This window comes from Salvelinus namaycush, chromosome 37 (assembly GCF_016432855.1).
Source record: "Salvelinus namaycush isolate Seneca chromosome 37, SaNama_1.0, whole genome shotgun sequence".
In the NCBI taxonomy this organism is placed as follows: Eukaryota; Metazoa; Chordata; class Actinopteri; order Salmoniformes; family Salmonidae; genus Salvelinus; species Salvelinus namaycush.
The window spans coordinates 26,995,372-27,013,165 of NC_052343.1; the positions used below are offsets into that span (position 1 = coordinate 26,995,372).

General features: G+C 43.7%; 2 protein-coding genes across 2 annotated transcripts; one reads left to right on the forward strand and one right to left on the reverse strand.

Annotated features, from left to right (window-relative positions):
* Nucleotides 1–10: 10 nt before the first annotated feature.
* On the forward strand, nt 11–1,485 carry LOC120030814 (NADH dehydrogenase [ubiquinone] 1 alpha subcomplex subunit 3-like). The gene is made up of 4 exons (XM_038976267.1): nt 11–66; nt 846–920; nt 1,119–1,196; nt 1,285–1,485. The coding sequence occupies exons 1-4, from the start codon at nt 60–62 to the stop codon at nt 1,374–1,376; spliced, it is 252 nt and encodes an 83-aa protein (XP_038832195.1). The 5' UTR covers nt 11–59; the 3' UTR covers nt 1,377–1,485.
* Nucleotides 1,486–9,428: 7,943 nt separating this feature from the next.
* Nucleotides 9,429–17,418, reverse strand: LOC120030940 (brain-specific angiogenesis inhibitor 1-associated protein 2-like). Its single transcript, XM_038976444.1, has 15 exons — nt 17,371–17,418; nt 17,108–17,183; nt 16,798–16,884; nt 16,121–16,182; nt 15,850–15,921; nt 15,572–15,709; nt 14,895–15,047; nt 14,518–14,694; nt 13,792–14,313; nt 13,659–13,737; nt 10,889–11,093; nt 10,667–10,732; nt 9,855–10,056; nt 9,672–9,712; nt 9,429–9,528 (listed from the first exon to the last, which is right to left on the reverse strand). The coding sequence occupies exons 1-15, from the start codon at nt 17,416–17,418 to the stop codon at nt 9,456–9,458; spliced, it is 2,001 nt and encodes a 666-aa protein (XP_038832372.1). The 3' UTR covers nt 9,429–9,455.
* Nucleotides 17,419–17,794: the final 376 nt, after the last annotated feature.

The window sequence follows — 17,794 nt, forward strand, 5'->3', positions numbered from 1 at the left end:
GACATTATGTAGACTACAGCTCCCATGTTTCCCAGCCCGGCAAAACTACAAAGAGCAACATGGCAGGTGGGTGAACTTTGCTATTAGCAAGCTAGCTAGCTCTCTCGTTTTATGCTTGATTCCTCTGTCAAGCAAACACTGGTGTTCTGATAATGCTAGTGTATGATTAATTGTAAGTAAATATTGTATTCAACTCTAATTTTGTATGCATATTTTAATTTACCATGCCTATCGAATAATGTGACCTTGGACTAACATAGTGTCAGCCGATTTGTTTTAGCTGCATGTCGCGTCTCCACTTCATTCTTTACCTAACCTTTTTAGGTCAAAGCTCAAATCAAAATGTAGTAGTTTGATCATTAAATATCTCCAATCTGAATCGCTTGCATTCCACAGTCCACTGCTCTCTTCTGACTGAGCTGAGTGTAAACCTGGGCCACGTTCAGTTGTCGAACTTTGCAGATAGAAATCCCATTAATTAGAGCTGATGGGATTCTTATTCTACATGTCAGAGAGGCATGTTTGTTGTACATAACGTATTTCTATCTGAACGATCCAAAACGTTGTGTCCTGCTTACCCTGGTGTAAACAGAGCAGTTGGATAGGGTTGATCTTCTAGCTTCATCTTCAGTATTTATCTGCCCAATGCTGTCATGTTTACAATACTGTATAGACTCAAACTAATGGGTATATGACATGTAGTTTCAAGTCATATAAGCCCAGCTAGCTATTTGTATCTAGCTATATCCTTAATACATTCATCAATCACTGGATCATAGATCATGCATAACACAGTGTGCATTTGTGCCACTGTAACTTAAATGTCTGTTTGCTTCTCCTGCCAGGATTTGGAGCCTTCCTGAAGAATGCGTGGAATAAGGAGCCAGTGGTATTGGCCGCCTGCGCAATTGGACTTCTCGGTCAGTACATCTCTCAAAGTATCCATCACAGGTTGTAATGGTCATATCTTACAATATGCTAAATTCAACTGTAGTTACACCTAATGGATTCTGACATTACATGATACACATAAAATAATGCCCTTCAGCCCTCCCTGAATTGAGTTGTGTGTTCACTTGGTGTAACATATCATTGATATTTCATGTATTTCTTCCCAGCCGTTACTGTTCCATTAGTGAGTCCCTTAACGAAGTACTCAGGCATGATGAATGCAGCTGTGCCATACAACTACCCAGGTAAGCCATTAAACCATTATGAGCAAATCATTAAGTCTGGCCCTAGACAGTTGGTGGCATAAACAAAACCGTTTTCCTCTCTCCCCAGTCCCTGTGCGAAACAATGGCAAGATGGACGATGTCCCCAGCCACCCTTGTGACCCTAAAGGACCAAACCTGGACTGGATTAAAAGCCTGTAACCCTCCACATTCCCTTTCCTGTACAGACCACAGCCCATTGTTCCTGTCTCTCTGTGTCTGCTTCTCAGTAGATGGCCCTCAATAAAGATTATCTATTTAATACCACCAACTTTGCTCTTGGATTCTGTTGGGATGTTATCTGTTGTCAATATGATTTAGCCATTTTTATGACTATTGTAGCATGTGTATTGTGAAACACTACATCAAGTTTCAATCAAGTTTATTTTATATAGCCCTTCGTACATCAGCTAATATCTCGAAGTGCTGTACAGAAACCCAGCCTAAAACCCCAAACAGCTAGTAATGCAGGTGTAGAAGCACGGTGGCTAGGAAAAACTCCCTAGAAAGGCCAAAACCTAGGAAGAAACCTAGAGAGGAACCAGGCTATGAGGGGTGGCCAGTCCTCTTCTGGCTGTGCCGGGTGGAGATTATAACAGAACTATGCCAAGATGTTCAAAAATGTTCATAAGTGACAAGCATGGTCAAATAATAATCATGAATAATTTTCAGTTGGCTTTTCATAGCCGATCATTAAGAGTTGAAAAACAACAGGTCTGGGACAGGTGGCGGTTCCATAACCGCAGGCAGAACAGTTGAAACTGGAATAGCAGCAAGGCCAGGCGGACTGGGGACAGCAAGGAGTCACCACGCCCGGTAGTCCCGACGTATGGTCCTAGGGCTCAGGTCCTCCGAGAGAAAGAAAGAGAGAAGGAGAAAATTAGAGAGAGCCAAGATTTTCAAAATGTTCATAAATGACAAGCATGGTCAAATAATAATCAGGAATAAATCTCAGTTGGCTTTTCATAGCCGATCATTAAGAGTTGAAAACAGCAGGTCTGGGACAGGTAGGGGTTCCGTAACCGCAGGCAGAACAGTTGAAACTGGAATAGCAGCAAGGCCAGGCGGACTGGGGACAGCAAGGAGTCATCATGCCCGGTAGTCCTGACGTATGGTCCTAGGGCTCAGGTTCTCAGAGAGAGAGAAAGAAAGAGAGAACGAGAGAATTAGAGAGAGCATACTTAAATTCACACAGGACACTGGATAAGACAGGAGAAGTACTCCAGGTATAACCAACTGACCCTAGCCCCCCGACACAAACTACTGCAGCATAAATACTGGAGGCTGAGACAGGAGCGGTCAGGAGACACTGTGGCCCCATCCGAAGATACCCCCGGACAGGGCCAAACAGGAAGGATATAACCCCACCCACTTTGCCAAAGCACAGCCCCCGCACCACTAGAGGGATATCTTCAACCACCAACTTACAATCCTGAGACAAGGCCGAGTATAGCCAACAAAGATCTCCACCACAGCACAAACCAAGGGGGGGCGCCAACCCAGACAGGAAGATCACGTCAGTAACTCAACCCACTCAAGTGACGCACCTAGGGACGGCATGAAAGAGCACCAGTAAGCCAGTGACTCAGCCCCTGTAATAGGGTTAGAGGCAGAGAATCCCAGTGGAGAGAGGGGAACCGGCCAGGCAGAGACAGCAAGGGCGGTTCGTTGCTCCAGAGCCTTTCCGTTCACCTTCACACTCCTGGGCCAGACTACACTCAATCATATGACCTACTGAAGAGATAAGTCTTCAGTAAAGACTTAAAGGTTGAGACCGAGTCTGCGTCTCTCACATGGGTAGGCAGACTGTTCCATAAAAATGGAGATCTATAGGAGAAAGCCCTGCCTCCCGCTGTTTGCTTAGAAATTCTAGGGACAATTAGGAGGCCTGCGTCTTGTGACCGTAGCGTACGTATTGGTATGTACGGCAGGACCAACTCGGAAAGATAGGTAGGAGCAAGCCCATGTAACGCTTTATAGGTTAACAGTAAAACCTTGAAATCAGCCCTTGCCTTAACAGGAAGCCAGTGTAGGGAAGCTAGCACTGGAGTAATATGATCAAATTTGTTGGTTCTAGTCAGGATTCTAGCAGCCGTATTTAGCACTAACTGAAGTTTATTTAGTGCTTTATCCGGGTAGCCGGAAAGTAGAGCATTGCAGTAGTCTAACCTAGAAGTAACAAATGCATGGATTAATTTTTCTGCATCATTTTTGGACAGAACATTTCTGATTTTTGCAATGTTACGTAGATGGAAAAAAGCTGTCCTTGAAACAGTCTTGATATGTTCGTCAAAAGAGAGATCAGGGTCAAGAGTAACGCCGAGGTCCTTCACAGTTTTATTTGGGACGACTTTACAACCATCAAGATGAATTGTCAGATTTAACAGAAGATCTCTTTGTTTCTTGGGACCTAGAACAAGCATCTCTGTTTTGTCCGAGTTTAAAAGTAGAAAGTTTTCAGCCATCCACTTCCTTATGTCTGAAACACAGGCTTCTAGCGAGGGCAATTTTGGGGCTTCACCATGTTTCATTGAAATATACAGCTGTGTGTCATCCGCATAGCAGTGAAAGTTAACATTATGTTTTCGAATAACATCCCCAAGAGGTAAAATATATAGTGAAAACAATAGTGGTCCTAAAACGGAACCTTGAGGAACACCGAAATGTACAGTTGATTTGTCAGAGGACAAACCATTCACAGAGACAAACTGATATCTTTCCGACAGGTAAGATCTAAACCAGGCCAGAACTGGTCCGTGTAGACCAATTTGGGTTTCCAGTCTCTCCAAAAGAATGTGGTGATCGATGGTGTCAAAGGCAGCACTAAGGTCTAGTAGCACGAGGACAGATGCAGAGCCTCGGTCTGACGCCATTAAAAGGTAATTTACCACCTTCACAAGTGCAGTCTCAGTGCTATGATGGGGTCTAAAACCAGACTGAAGCATTTCGTATACATTGTTTGTCTTCAGGAAGGCAGTGAGTTGCTGCGCAACAGCTTTTTCTAAAATTTTTGAGAGGAATGGAAGATTTGATATAGGCCGATAGTTTTTTATATTTTCCGGGTCAAGGTTTGGCTTTTTCAAGAGAGGCTTTATCACTGCCACTTTTAGTGAGTTTGGTACACATCCGGTGGATAGAGAGCTGTTTATTATGTTCAACATAGGAGGGCCAAGCACAGGAAGCAGCTCTTTCAGTAGTTTAGTAGGAATAGGATCCAGTATGCAGCTTGAAGGTTTAGAGGCCATGATCATTTTCATCATTGTGTCAAGAGATATAGTACTAAAACACTTAAGTGTCTCTCCCGATCCCAGGCCCTGGCAGAGCTGTGCAGATCCAGGACAGCTAAGCCCTGGAGGAATACGCAGATTCAAAGAGGAGTCCGTAATTTGCTTTCTAATGGTCATGATCTTTTCCTCAAAGAAGTTCATGAATTTATTACTGCTGAAGTGAAAGCCATCCTCTCTTGGGGAATGCTGCTTTTTAGTTAGCTTTGCAACAGTATCAAAAAGAAATTTTGGATTGTTCTTATTTTCCTCGATTAAGTTGGAAAAGTAGGATGATCGAGCAGCAGTGAGGGCTCTTCGGTACTGCACGGTACTGTCTTTCCAAGCTAGTCGGAAGACATGTATCCTTTTTAATAAAATGACTTATTCAAAAGGTATTCACAACCTCATTGGATTAATAGACCCTTGATTCAATTCAGAAATTAATGTTAGGAAACCTACTAATATACAATGTATACTGCATTAACCTATTTTGTACTTTTATACAATAGGCAAAAGACTTTAGAACTACAAGCTACTAGCCCTACACACACAAGAAATGTCTGGCAGTCAAGTGGATTTGAGATGATGGTTGACCACAAAAAAGGGGTGGGAAATTAGAATGTATTTTTTTTTAAACAAATCAGATTACAAAGCCCTCTATCATTCCCCGTTTGGGAAGTATTGGTTAATGATGGCACCTTTGGTCTGTACTTTGTGTCCATAAAGCTCTCTGCTCTCTCTTATCTATGGGTCTCCTGGGGGTGTCTCTGTCTGTGTTCAGGTTACACCTCTTCCTCACAGGGCTGAGGACCCCTTTATTAACCAACCTCAGGTCACTGAGGAATTCACATAACTCTTGGCAACACAGAGAGAGCTTGAAATTAACACCTGCTCCAAATCTAGAATCTACAATCACTTGTTCTCTTTTCTCCTGGGATATGATGTGGAAAGCAGTGGTACTAGTGTGTATCTGCTGGTGGCTGGGCTGCAGGCGATAGACAGAAAAACATATAGAGTGCCGCTGTGTGGTTGAGAGTTCATTCGAGTGGTCATCTTCACCTGTGGAGGAAGACAGTCACTCAGTGCAGATGAGGCATGCTGCTGGCTGGAGAAGCTTTATCTCAGCTGGCTTATAGCTCAGTGTTTCTAAGTGTTGCACATTTTATTCTAGCCCAGCACTAATACACCAGATTCAGCTAATCAATGGCTGTAAATGTTTAGTTGAGTAGCTGAATCAGGTGTGTTGGGCTGGAACAGAAGTGGTGCAACTCTGGTGCCTGGAACTGGAATACAGTATCTGACTGTACCTATTACATCCTGTTAGAGACAGTTAACTGGTGTGATGAAAGAGGTTTGAATGCCGATCCAGCTAGTTTTTAGTTACGAAATTACAGCAATCTTTGAGTTTTGAGCAGCATAAGAAACAGTCAAGATGCTACACTGTATTTCAGGAGACTTCCCTAAAGACCCCTTCAGCTCCCATGACGAGGACTCATCTGAAGGCTGGAACCCAGACTCGGCCCCACTGGGTCCCTTCCAGCAGACCACCTCCTTGGGGGCCCCTGGCTGGTCCAGAGAGTTCCAGGAGGCTGGGATGTTCAGCAGTCCAGCCCCCACCCTTATCTCAGAGGAGGTGCTGGAGGCTCTTCGTACATCTGACTTTCTATGTTTCCCCACCAGCCACATATATGGCCACACTTATTAAGAATTAAATCTGTTTATAAAATACATTAAATAGATTACATTAGAAAAATGTTATTGTCCATGCAATGTGGAAATTTTCTTTTACACATAAAAACATAATCAGGGCATCAGAATGATTTATCATCAAGAACATAGCCTACTGGGGCCTCCCGAGTGGCGCAGTGGTCTAGCTGCCTAGCTGTGCCACTAGAGATCCTGGTTCGAGTCCAGGCTCTGTCGCAGCCGGACGTGACCGGGAGACACATGGGGTGGTGCACAATTGGCCCAGTGTCGTCTGGGCTAGGGGAGGGTTTGGCCGGCAGAGATGTTCTTGTCCCATTGCGCTCTAGCGACTCCTGTGGCAGGCCGGGCACAATGCATGGTGCAGTGTTTCCTCCGACACATTAGTGCGGCTGGTTAAGCGGGCAATTGTGTTAAGAAACAGTGTGGCTGGGTTGTGTTTCAGAGTCCGTACAGCAGTTGCAGCAATGGGACAAGACTAACTACCAATTGGATACTGTAAAATCAAAAAAAGACTACTGAAACTATAAAATTGTACTGATTATGTGCATAGGGTCTTATGGATTAAGCATTTGTGGCCACTCAATTCCACTGAAGCCAAGGAGATTTTAAATCAAATACCTGCTAAATGGTTTGGTTATTCAATGCGAAGATGAACACTGGGTATAGTGATTAACATGTTTATTGAAGTATTCATTGGAAAGAAATACAATAACAGTGGTATCAATGTCTATAAGGTTTTATACTGTGACCATGATTGTTGTGTGACTCGGAAAGGCAATGCTGTTTTAAAGAGAAAAAAGCTACAGATGAAGTAACAAAAAAATAATATAACAAAACAAATTAAAAGACCGAAATAAAAGTAGGGCAGAGGCAATTGTTTCATTCTTAAACACGTATTTAAGACAATCCTACTAACAGAGGCATCCTGAATATAAAATCCTGAATAGTCACCACAGCATCATTTTTCTTTTGCCTTTTACAACTGGATCCCATTCTCATATAGCTAGATTGACATTGAAAGGTCATATTTTGAAGAAGGTTAGGACGGTGAAAAGAAAAGGTGCAAGGTTAAGGAAAAACAAAGTTAAACAAAAACTTTTTTTGGTGCAATTTGTACAAACATAAGTAAACTTCAACTATGTGATTTCACTATACTCAGTATTTAAATCAACATCAATGTTATTTATTGTGTGTTAGAATTACCATAGCAAGAAAGTCAATAATTTCACAGGCTAGGTTAGAGATGCAACTTAATACGATACAGAAACATGAGGAGAGAAGGAACTATACACTGTAAGGTCCGGAAATCAGAATAATGATCATACAGAGAAACTCAATTTTCAAAGCCATATATTTCCACCCTGAATCTCTCAACTGCAGTTTTCTAGATGACAGAGACACTAGCGAGATCCCAGATGACAGACTAGAGAGATACCAGACATGGAGAAAGCGAGAGAGAAATACTACTTTCTACATCTAGTTTACCATTGACACTTGCTCACACACTGTTCCACTTTCCAAATACTTTCCTCAACACTTTCAAAGTTAGACTTCATAAACACAATCAGTCTTCACCCTTTAAATAAGGTTCTGTACGGTTTGCAATTGGTAAACATGCAGCTAAAATCTGCTAGAAGTGAACAATCTGTTGGAGTCGAATTCTAAATCAATCGAGAAGACACTAGTAAAAACAAACGAGCTGAATCCATCTCTTTTCTTATACATTTATCCCTCAACACAATGCCAATTTCTCAAACCTACTTTCCAGGAAAACCCATCCTCCAAACCCTCCACTGTTTCTTTCCTCTTCTACCTGTCCAATACAAATAGAAGTACAGTTCACCCCACAGGGATGCATTGTTACAGATGTAAGATCTTAATTTTAGCCAGTTGCAGGAAAATAATCCTGCAGCAACAAGAAATGTGAATTAATCTACATTTTTGTAGGGGTTGATAGACACACTTTAGAAGCCTTTTTAAAACTAAAATACACTACAAGTTTGCATTTCCTGCTATGCAGGAACATTCTCACCAACAAAAGTGATCAAATAAAGATCCTACATCTGTACTGTTGCTCCTTCTTACTTCTATTAATACGTTTCTGTAGATAACAGAGACTCTTGAAGGTAAACGTTCAATACAATCTACACATCCCAAACTAGCAGTAATAGCTTTGCAATGCAACATATTTCTGTGTATAACATATCAATTGCCTTTGTAAATTGATCAGTTGATCTTAAAAATATAATTCCTTATACAAATCCTACCGCACATTAAAACAAATTATTATTTAAAAAATATTGGTGTTTAAACTTGAACTATTTCCTACCCAGCATTGTGCTGATGACATCAGTAAGCAACATCAATACACTTTTCTTTAAATCTTCATTCAGAGAACATGTAAATTAAGTTGTACAAATGTGATAAATCAACAAGTGATTGGTAGGTCTGCATCTATCGTGAAAATACATCTGCCTAGCTAATCCCAACAATGAAAAAAAACAGACAATTCTTCAACATGTTTGGATTTTCCTGGATCATACACACATATCTCTGCATAACTCTCTTCTCAAAAATCCTCCTCAATGAAAATACTGATAAAACAGGAGCCTGTCCTTTAAGACAATTCCTAATGGTACAAGTAAAGTATGCTATAATTCATTAAACTATTACCCGACTACAGGCTGCTACCAGGAACCAGTCCCTGAATGGGTACAGACAAAAAAACACAATAAACATTTTCTATCAAGGTTACTTCTAGAAAAGTGTTGTAAAATGAAAAGAACATTATAAAATTATCAGTAATGCCCAGGGCTCAAATGTTAATGTTGGACATGCCGACAAAATGGCCGCCATCTGTTTGTGTTTTTACTAACATCACAGAGCTTTTTAAATTCCAACTCCCACACTCATCTTTTTACTCTATAATTCTCAAATACTATGGTGGATTTTTATTCAAGATCTCATTTTGTCCAAAGGGTCTTTGACAATCACTGTTATGTCACTCAAATGTCAGCTTTGATTCTTCTATCTTCAAAATAACACCACATAAGTGTCTGTATTTTGACTTAGGCCTGATTAATACACATCTAATAAGCACTTGTAAATAACCAACATGAACAGAAAGGTTTACTTAAGGCTTTCTCTTAAGGCTCAACAGTTGACAACTCAACCAACACAGTTACTGGACTCTGAAAACAAATTCAAAACACATGAATGTTTCCTATTAACACCTCTCCATTGGATGCCTGTTCAAGGAGACCATGTCCTATTCGATGATGGGTGCAGAGCGATCGTTGGTCACCGTCTTTCTGAGCCGGACATGGGCAAATGGGTTGGTCCTGCCAGGGAGACAATGTGCATATCAGGCATGACAGAAGCTTAGACACGTTTATCGACAGTCATCTATCTAAAGTGGACCAGAGTTGGTGACTACTGCAATGCAGTATGTCTACTGTATAAATAATATAATGAATGCATTTACCAGGTTGGGGAGGGTGGAGGAGAGGCAAAGTCTGAGGAGAGCTGTAGTAAAAGCGATGAAGATCCTAGTGTTATTAACCCATTACATATCATATCTACATTATATTCTGTCATTATAAGCCATCTATACCTCTTGCATCAGCATTGACAGAACCGGTCGGTCAGAGGGCCCTGCCCACTCTACCCCTTCACCTCTGACCTTCGGCCTCAGGCTGACCTGGTTGGAGTCGGCCATGCTGTATGGGCGTGGGCGGAAGGTGCTGACCCTCTGAGGGGGGAATGAGCGCTCCTCCTCGGACTCAGGGGTCAGGGCAGGCAGACCAGGGGAGACCAGCTTATCTAACTGACCCGTACTGGTACTGTTGACCTTAGAGAGGAGCGGGGATCTGGAGAGAAACCAGTGGTAAATGGTTCATTTTCCAATTGTCTTGCTCAACTCAATATCCTTAATGACAATAGCAGGCATATTGTTCTGACATTTCAGACTGAGGATAAATGGAGGAAAGTGGTCACGCTAACTCATCAACTGTACTGTTGATCTTGGAGAGTAAAGGGGACCTACGAGGTGGTAGAAGATTAGGACAGAGCTTAGGCAGATGGAAAGAATGAGGGTCATTCATTTTTATAGGCCTGGTCTCTTTGCTTGGCATGGACACATCAAAATGATAATGACACTTAGAGAAAAAAACAGCATATCTGTGTCAAAGTGTCAGTGACCTCTCTCAGCTTCCTGTGATTAAGCCAAAATCATCACTGCCAGTTTGTAGACATCGCTATCGTACTGACAGACAATAATGTTGTTGACAACGCTGCAGCTAAGCTGTTAGATCAGAGTAAATACAGGGAAGGGTGGACAGCATAGCAGATGTATTTCTAGAGTTACAGTGTCAAGATTTAATCATAACCATAACAAAGTTGACTTCCATTTAAGACAATAACATTTTGAGGAATGAAATGACAATATCATAACAGTTTCTTGTTTCTATGGTGACAGACCTGCTGTCGAGGGGATCCAAAGTGTTGGGGTAGGGCTGAGTGTAGGAGAAAGGGAACCAGCCTTTCCTGTAAGGGAGAGAGGGAGGAATTGTTTTAGTATTATCCGTATATAACCTAGAAAACCCATGGATTGCCTGAAGATGTAATTTCAGAACAGTCCTCAGTTGGTGTTTGAAGAATTGTAGGCTTTTGTACAGCTGAATGGTGGGTTCTAACTCTTACCGTCCCGTCCGTTCGTTCTGGCCATAGTGCCACCCGTCTCTGGGCTCAGAGATGAGGAGGCTGAGAGCGTCGCCTGGCAGGAAGTGAAGTAAGCAGGCCCCGCCCACTCCACTGCACTCTGTACCCCCAGGAGCGTGGGCAAATATGACTTCCACACGAGACGGGGTGGAGAGAGGGAGAACTCTGTCTCTGGGCAGAGTGGAACCTGTAAGATAGAGAGGGACAGAGGAGAGAGGGAATGTGAAATTAATTAACTTCACTAGGGTAGGGGGCAGCATTCGGAATTTTGGATGAAAAGCGTGCCCAAATTAAACTGCCTGCTACTCAGGCCCAGAAGCTAGGATATGCATATAATTAGTAGATTTGGATAGAAAACACTCTAAAGTTTCCAAAATTGTTAAAATAATGTCTGTGAGTATAACAGAACTGATATGGCAGGCGAAAACCTGAGGAAAATCCAACCAGGAAGTACTATTATTTTGAAAGGCTGTTTTTCCATTGAAAGCCTATCCACCATACAAAGACTTAGGACCCAGTTCACGGTATCTATGGCTTCCTCTACATGTGGCCATTCTTTAGGCATTGTTTCAGGCTTTTACTCTAAAAAATGAGGGAGATTGTAACGGCTGTCATATTCTTCCTCGGACGAGGAGAGGCGAGAAGGATCGGACCAATATGCGGAGTGGTTAGTGCTCATGATGATTTATTATAAGGAACACTGAACACTGAAATACAAAACAAATAAACGAAGTGCAGAAACCTATACAGTACCGTGTGGTGAAAACACTAACACGGAAACAAACACCCACAAAGCACACGTGAAACCCCGGCTGCCTTAGTATGATTCTCAATCAGGGACAACGATTGACAGCTGCCTCTGATTGAGAATCATACCAGGCCGAACACAAAATCCCAACATAGAAAATCACACATAGACAAACCCACCCAACTCACGCCCTGACCAACTAAATAAATACAAGACAAAGGAAAACAGGTCAGGAACATGACAGAACCCCCCCCTTAAGGTGCGAACTCCGGGCGCACCACCATAAACTCTAGGGGAGGGTCTGGGTGGGCGTCTGTCCACGGTGGCGGCTCTGGCGCTGGTCGTGGTCCCCACCCCACCATAGTCAATCCCCGCTTCCGTGGCCTCCTCCTAATGGCCACCCTCCATATAAACCCCATTGGATTAAAGGGCAGCACTGGACTAAGGGGCAGCTCCGGACTGAGGGGCAGCTCCGGACTGAGGGGCAGCTCCGGACTGAGGGGCAGCCCCGGACTGAGGGGCAGCACCGGACTGAGGGGCAGCACCGGACTGAGGGGCAGCACCAGACTGTTTTCGGTTGGATTCTATTTGTTAATTTGTTTCATTGTAGTGTTCAGTTTATTTTATAATAAATTATGGACACTTTCCACTCTGCGTCTTGGTCCGATCCCTACACCTCCTCTACAGACGAAGAGGAGGAAATCTGCCGTTACAGAGATACAGCACTTTCAATGAGAGGCCAGTGGAAATTTCCAGACATGAGTCCTGCGTATGATCGGGAATGCGCCTTTCTTGTTTCTCCTTTTCTATTGACGAAGCTTTTGTCCAGTTGAAATATTATTGATTGTTTATGACAAAAACAACCTGAAGATTGATTTTAAACATCGTTTGACATGTTTCTACTAACTTTAATTGTACTTTTTTGACTTTTTGTCTTGATGTTGAGAGCGCGCATTGTGCCTTTGGATTTCTGAACTAAACGCACCAACAAAACGGAGGTATTATGACATAAAGATTAACTTTATCGAACAAAACAAACATTTGTTGTCTAACATGGAGACCTGGGAGTGCCATCAGATGAAGATCATCAAAGGTAAGTGATTCATTTTAATGCTATTTCTGACTTTTGTGACACCTCCTTGGTTGGAAAATGGCTGTATGGTTCTCTGTGGCTAGGCGCTGACCTAACATAATCGCATGGTGTGCTTTTGCCGTAAAGCCTTTTTGAAATCTGACACAGCGGTTGCATTAAGGAGAAGTTTATCTTTAATTGTATGTTAAACACTTGTATCTTAGATCAATGTTTATGATGAGTATTTCTGTAATTTGATGTGGCTCTCTGCATTTTCACCGGATGTTTGTTTGAGACAATGCATTTCTGAACATAACGCGCCAATTTCAAATGAGGTTTTTGGACATAATGATGAACTTTATCGAACAAAACACACATTTATTGTCTAACATGGAGTCCTGGGAGTGCCATCTGATGAAGATCATCAAAGGTTAGTGATTAATTTAATCGCTATTTCTGACTTTTGTGAGCCCTCTCCTTGGCTGGAAAATGGCTGTATGGTTTTCTGTGACTAGGCGCTGACCTAACATAATCGCATGGTGTGCTTTCGCAGTAAAGCCTTTTTGAAATCGGGCACTGTGGTTGGATTTACAAGAAGTTTATCTTTAAAATGGTGTATAATACTTGTTTGTTTGAGGAATTTTAATTATGGGATTTCTGTTGTTTTGAATTTGGCGCCCTGCAATTTCACTGGCTGTTGTCGAGGTGGGATGCTAGCGTCCCACTTGTACCAGAGAGGTTAAAGGCAAACGTTTTGTCATTCACGCTTCCCATACAAATTTGAAATATCTAGCTTACGTTTTGAATGAAATAACATTGCTTGTGAGCTTCAGAGCTTTAACAATTTGACGCGAGAGGTTAAATAGACATCACATTGGGAAAGAAATGGACAAGATGGCAAATAAAAAGTGAAGGGGGGTATCAAAACCTACCCATAAACCCTCCCACCCGGGCCTCGCTGACTGGTCTCCTAGGCAACGGCAGTGTAGACGTTCCATACATCTCCGCTGCCTTCATCAGCATGGGATTATGGGACAGCAATGGTGTGTTCCCTCCTCCTAGCACTCCCTGGTGGTGCAGCGAGGGGGTTATGGCCCTGGAGAGAGGTGCACTGTGGGGTAGTGGAGGACTGTGAGGGGCACTGAGGGACAGTGGCAGGGCCAGGCCCTGTAGGGAGGAGTAGGATGGGGAGCCCTGGCTGAGAGAAAGCACAGTGGAGGGGATCAGACTTGGAGAAAGGCTGGAGGTGCTGGTGGCCAGGAGAAGAGAGGTCTGCTGGGCTTGGCTTGAGCCAACCGTGGAGGAGGTGGATGAAGTGGTGGGAGTGTTAGCAGTAGTGATAGCATTAGCACTTATGTTGTTGTTAGCATTGGGGCTAGCTGAGACACTAATATGCGTGCTGGTCTGCTGAGGGGAGCCTGCCCCACTCCCTCCAATAGCCCCTCCAGTGGCAGCGAGGGAGCGGAAGGTCTGGGGTCCGGGGGAGTTTTGGGGAGGGGGGATATCACTCTGGGAAGAAGAGGGGATGGGTCTCTGCTGCTGGGAGCCACCATTCAACAAGGGAGGCACCTCCTGTACTGACAGCCTCTGAAAGAGAGAAATGGTAAGAGAGAGAGATGAAAAGAAACAATGACATTTTGCTAAATGACTGAAAACCATCTGAATGCTGTCTAAATAACAGAATACCCTAATCTTATAATAATTTCACTTTATCTTCTTAAGTACATGTAATTCAGACATTTGTCTGTGAATTCCTACTAATGAACTGAAACTGAAACCCCTTGCCCTCACCTGTTCTGGCTGTGCAGCGCCCAGTTTAGCATGTCGGAGGAGATCAGCTATCCCAGATGCCCCAGAGCCCTGAGGGGCGGTGTGACGCAGCAGGTTGAGCGCCCGTTCAGGTAGTCTGGTTGGCTGGGAGCATGACTGTTGCCATGAGGACAGCTTCTGTGACAGGAGCTCTCTCACCTGGACACAGGGAGGAAAGGAGAGGCAGGTTGGCAGATGGATGGGGGTCAGGGACAGTGTGTGTGTGTGTGTGTGTGTGTGTGTGTGTGTGTGTGTGTGTGTGTGTGTGTGTGTGTGTGTGTGTGTGTGTGTGTGTGTGTGTGTGTGTGTGTGTGTGTGTGTGTGTGTGTGTGTGTATGTGTGTGTGTGTGTGTGTGTACCTTGCAGTGGTAGTTGATGAGCAGCTTGGTGACGGAACACTGGCGGTCCACAAGGAAGCAGTATCGTCTCCTCTCCTCCGTCAGCGCTGAGCGGTAACCCACAGCAACCAGCGTGTCCAGCTCAGCCTGACGACGACTCATTAGCTCCACATACTGGCAGAGGTTAGTAAACACACACATAGAAACGAATGCAGCATAACAGAGACAGCGGAGTAGGAGATATGTGACCTTTATAATACACTGTAGGGAGAGAGGCACAACGGAGGGACCAAAAGGAAGAGTGACATCATATCCTGTCTGCTGAGCAGCGATAAACTAAATCCTAATCACAAAATATTATCCCTCACCTTCCTTAACATTTTCTTCCATTGTCCACCCCTTCTTATTTCCTGTTTTCTCATTCCTAAGATTTCTCCTCTTTCTCTTCCCTATCCCCCTTTTTTACTTCAGTAAGGACTGGAAGCCAAATCAGCTGAGCCAGATTGCTGTTTAATCTCATCCATACTTCCGCACACACAAACTGTACATACACACACACAAACATTGACTGTGCCTTGTAATGCTGGGTAAGATGCTTTACTCTGGTGGTGTTTGCAAGAAAATCTCACAAATGCATTGTTGAAACCTTACACACAAAGCACTACTGACACAAAATGGTGTTGTTGGATGCCAGTTACCTGCATCTCCCTATCTCCGTACTTGTTGGGGTGGCGACTGCCCTGGCTCTTCCTGCGCAGCTTCTTGAGCTGTGATTGGCAGCGCTCGATAGATTCCGACTTCGACTTGCGCTCACTCTGATATTTTTTCAATGTGGCCTGAGATCGAGAGAGAAAGGGAGCGAGAAAACCCGATTGAGAGAGAGACAGAGCAACAGATAGAAAAAGTAGTTAGTCAGAAAAGTGGTTGCGCTGTAGAGAAGGAAATATGTTAAAGGAAAATGCATAGATAAACTCACGGTAAGATATTTAATGTCCAACTCCAGCTTTTGCTCCAACTGTGACAGCAGCTCAGAATGGAACAGCTTCAACTGTAGATCATATTCCACCATCATTCATACAGCATCACAATATTTAACAATCAATCATATCACCACACACACACACACACACACACACACACACACACACACACACACACACACACACACACACACACACACACACACACACACACACACACACACACACACACACACACACACACACACACACACGGTAAACACTCACCACATCCTCCAGTTGAACCTGAATCTGCCTGTGCACCTCAGCCATCTGGAATAACGTGTCTCCTGGAATCCCCAAGAAGACACAGGATACAGAGAATACGTCATCAACACAGGGATACAGAGTGGGATAAAAGGGCTGGGAAAAAAACACTTGTTGTGACTTCACGTTGTCTGTATGTGCAATATTGTGTCTGAGGTGTCAGATCAATAAAGTAGTATCTTATCTCACCTGGAGCTGTTAACTGACTGAATGATTGTATCTCTCAACTTCTCAGCCTATGATGTCAGCTGTGAGTCTGCCAATGAGGAAAAGGCTGTGTGTGTCTTTCTCCCACAGCACAGTAGTTTGTGGTGTCTGGCATTTCTCCCTCCCTCTCCCATTCTCGACTGTTTGCAGCATTACAATGAGATCATGTGGTGTTGTTAATCTCTCAACAATCAACCCACTCTCTCCCTCTCCCTCAGTTACGTCATGCTCGCTCTCTCTCTCTCTCTCAGCTCCCTCCCTCACTCACTCCCTACTTTCTCTCGTTCCTCCACTCTCTAGCTCGCTTCTTCTCCCATAGTCCCTTAGTGTTTCTCACCCCACCCACCGGTCTCTCTCTCTCTCTCATACACCCACCCACCCAGTCACTCACCCAGTCACTCACCCAGTCACTCACCCACCCAGTCACTCACCCAGTTCTTTGGACCCTTGGCTGTCGCTGGCCAGTTCTCCCAGTTTGACCAAACCATCGAAGTATCCCTTGGCTGCTACCGTCACCCCTGAGAGTAAAACACCTTTCAGTGAGGGGCACCATGTAACAAAGACCCTCTAAATGGGCTTTAGGATCGGGCCTGCGTGGAATGCAGCTTCTATGCCAGAAACCAGAGAGCCATCATTAAAATGTCCAAACAAACATGCCCTACCAACATGCCCACCCAACACCACTAGACATACTATACCACACATTATACAGTATACTGTGTGCACACCACTCTCTCTCACCTGTCAGGGCTTTCTCATAGTGTTTCCCCATGGTCACAAAGTTCTTCAGACTGGGGTTGAACTGGTCCAGAATCCCCTACAACACACATGACAACAAGAGACAATATTCATGTCTCCTCTTCAACTTACCACTTAGTCACAGTCTGTGATCATTGCTGCTAGCAGACTGAGTTTCAACAAAAACGTTATATAGGGCACTCGCCTGACTACATCTACAGACTAATTCATTGCTCTTGGAGACAACAAACCTACACACACTGTACCTTATACACGTTTTCTGTCATCTTGTTGACCTCGTCTGAACGAGACATGGTGTTTCAGAATGTTTATGTATTGTAGTCTCCTCCCCTGTATCTTAGGGTATTAGGCTTTACAACAGCAGACTGAAGTCCCCTGGAAACACAAAGATGGAGAGAAACAAGTGTTGGCAGGTAGCCTAGCGGTTAAGAGTGTTGGGTCAGTAACCAAAAGGTTTCTGGTTCAAATCCCAGAACAGACTAGGTGAAGAATCTGTTGATGTGCCCTTGAGCAAGGCACTTATCCACAGGAGCAATTAAGGTTAAGAGTGTCTGTTAAATGACTGAAATGTACAATTAATTCAAGTATAAAGAACTTATATGAGAGGTCTAACTAGACACCCAAGAGAGGTATTCAGGCCGAGGTGTTTGGAGGTGACCTGGCAAATCA

Coding starts and splice junctions, on each gene's coding strand:
- LOC120030940 (XM_038976444.1), bottom strand. CDS start 17,418: ATGTCTCGTTCAGACGAGGTCAACAAGATGACAGAAAACGTGTATAAG. Junction 15,710..15,849: donor TGGACATTAAATATCTTACC/GTGAGTTTATCT, acceptor TCTCGATCTCAG/GCCACATTGAAAAAATATCA. Junction 9,529..9,671: donor CCTCCACCCTCCCCAACCTG/GTAAATGCATTC, acceptor TCTCCCTGGCAG/GACCAACCCATTTGCCCATG.
- LOC120030814 (XM_038976267.1), top strand. Junction 921..1,118: donor CTGCGCAATTGGACTTCTCG/GTCAGTACATCT, acceptor ATTTCTTCCCAG/CCGTTACTGTTCCATTAGTG. Junction 1,197..1,284: donor TGTGCCATACAACTACCCAG/GTAAGCCATTAA, acceptor CTCTCTCCCCAG/TCCCTGTGCGAAACAATGGC.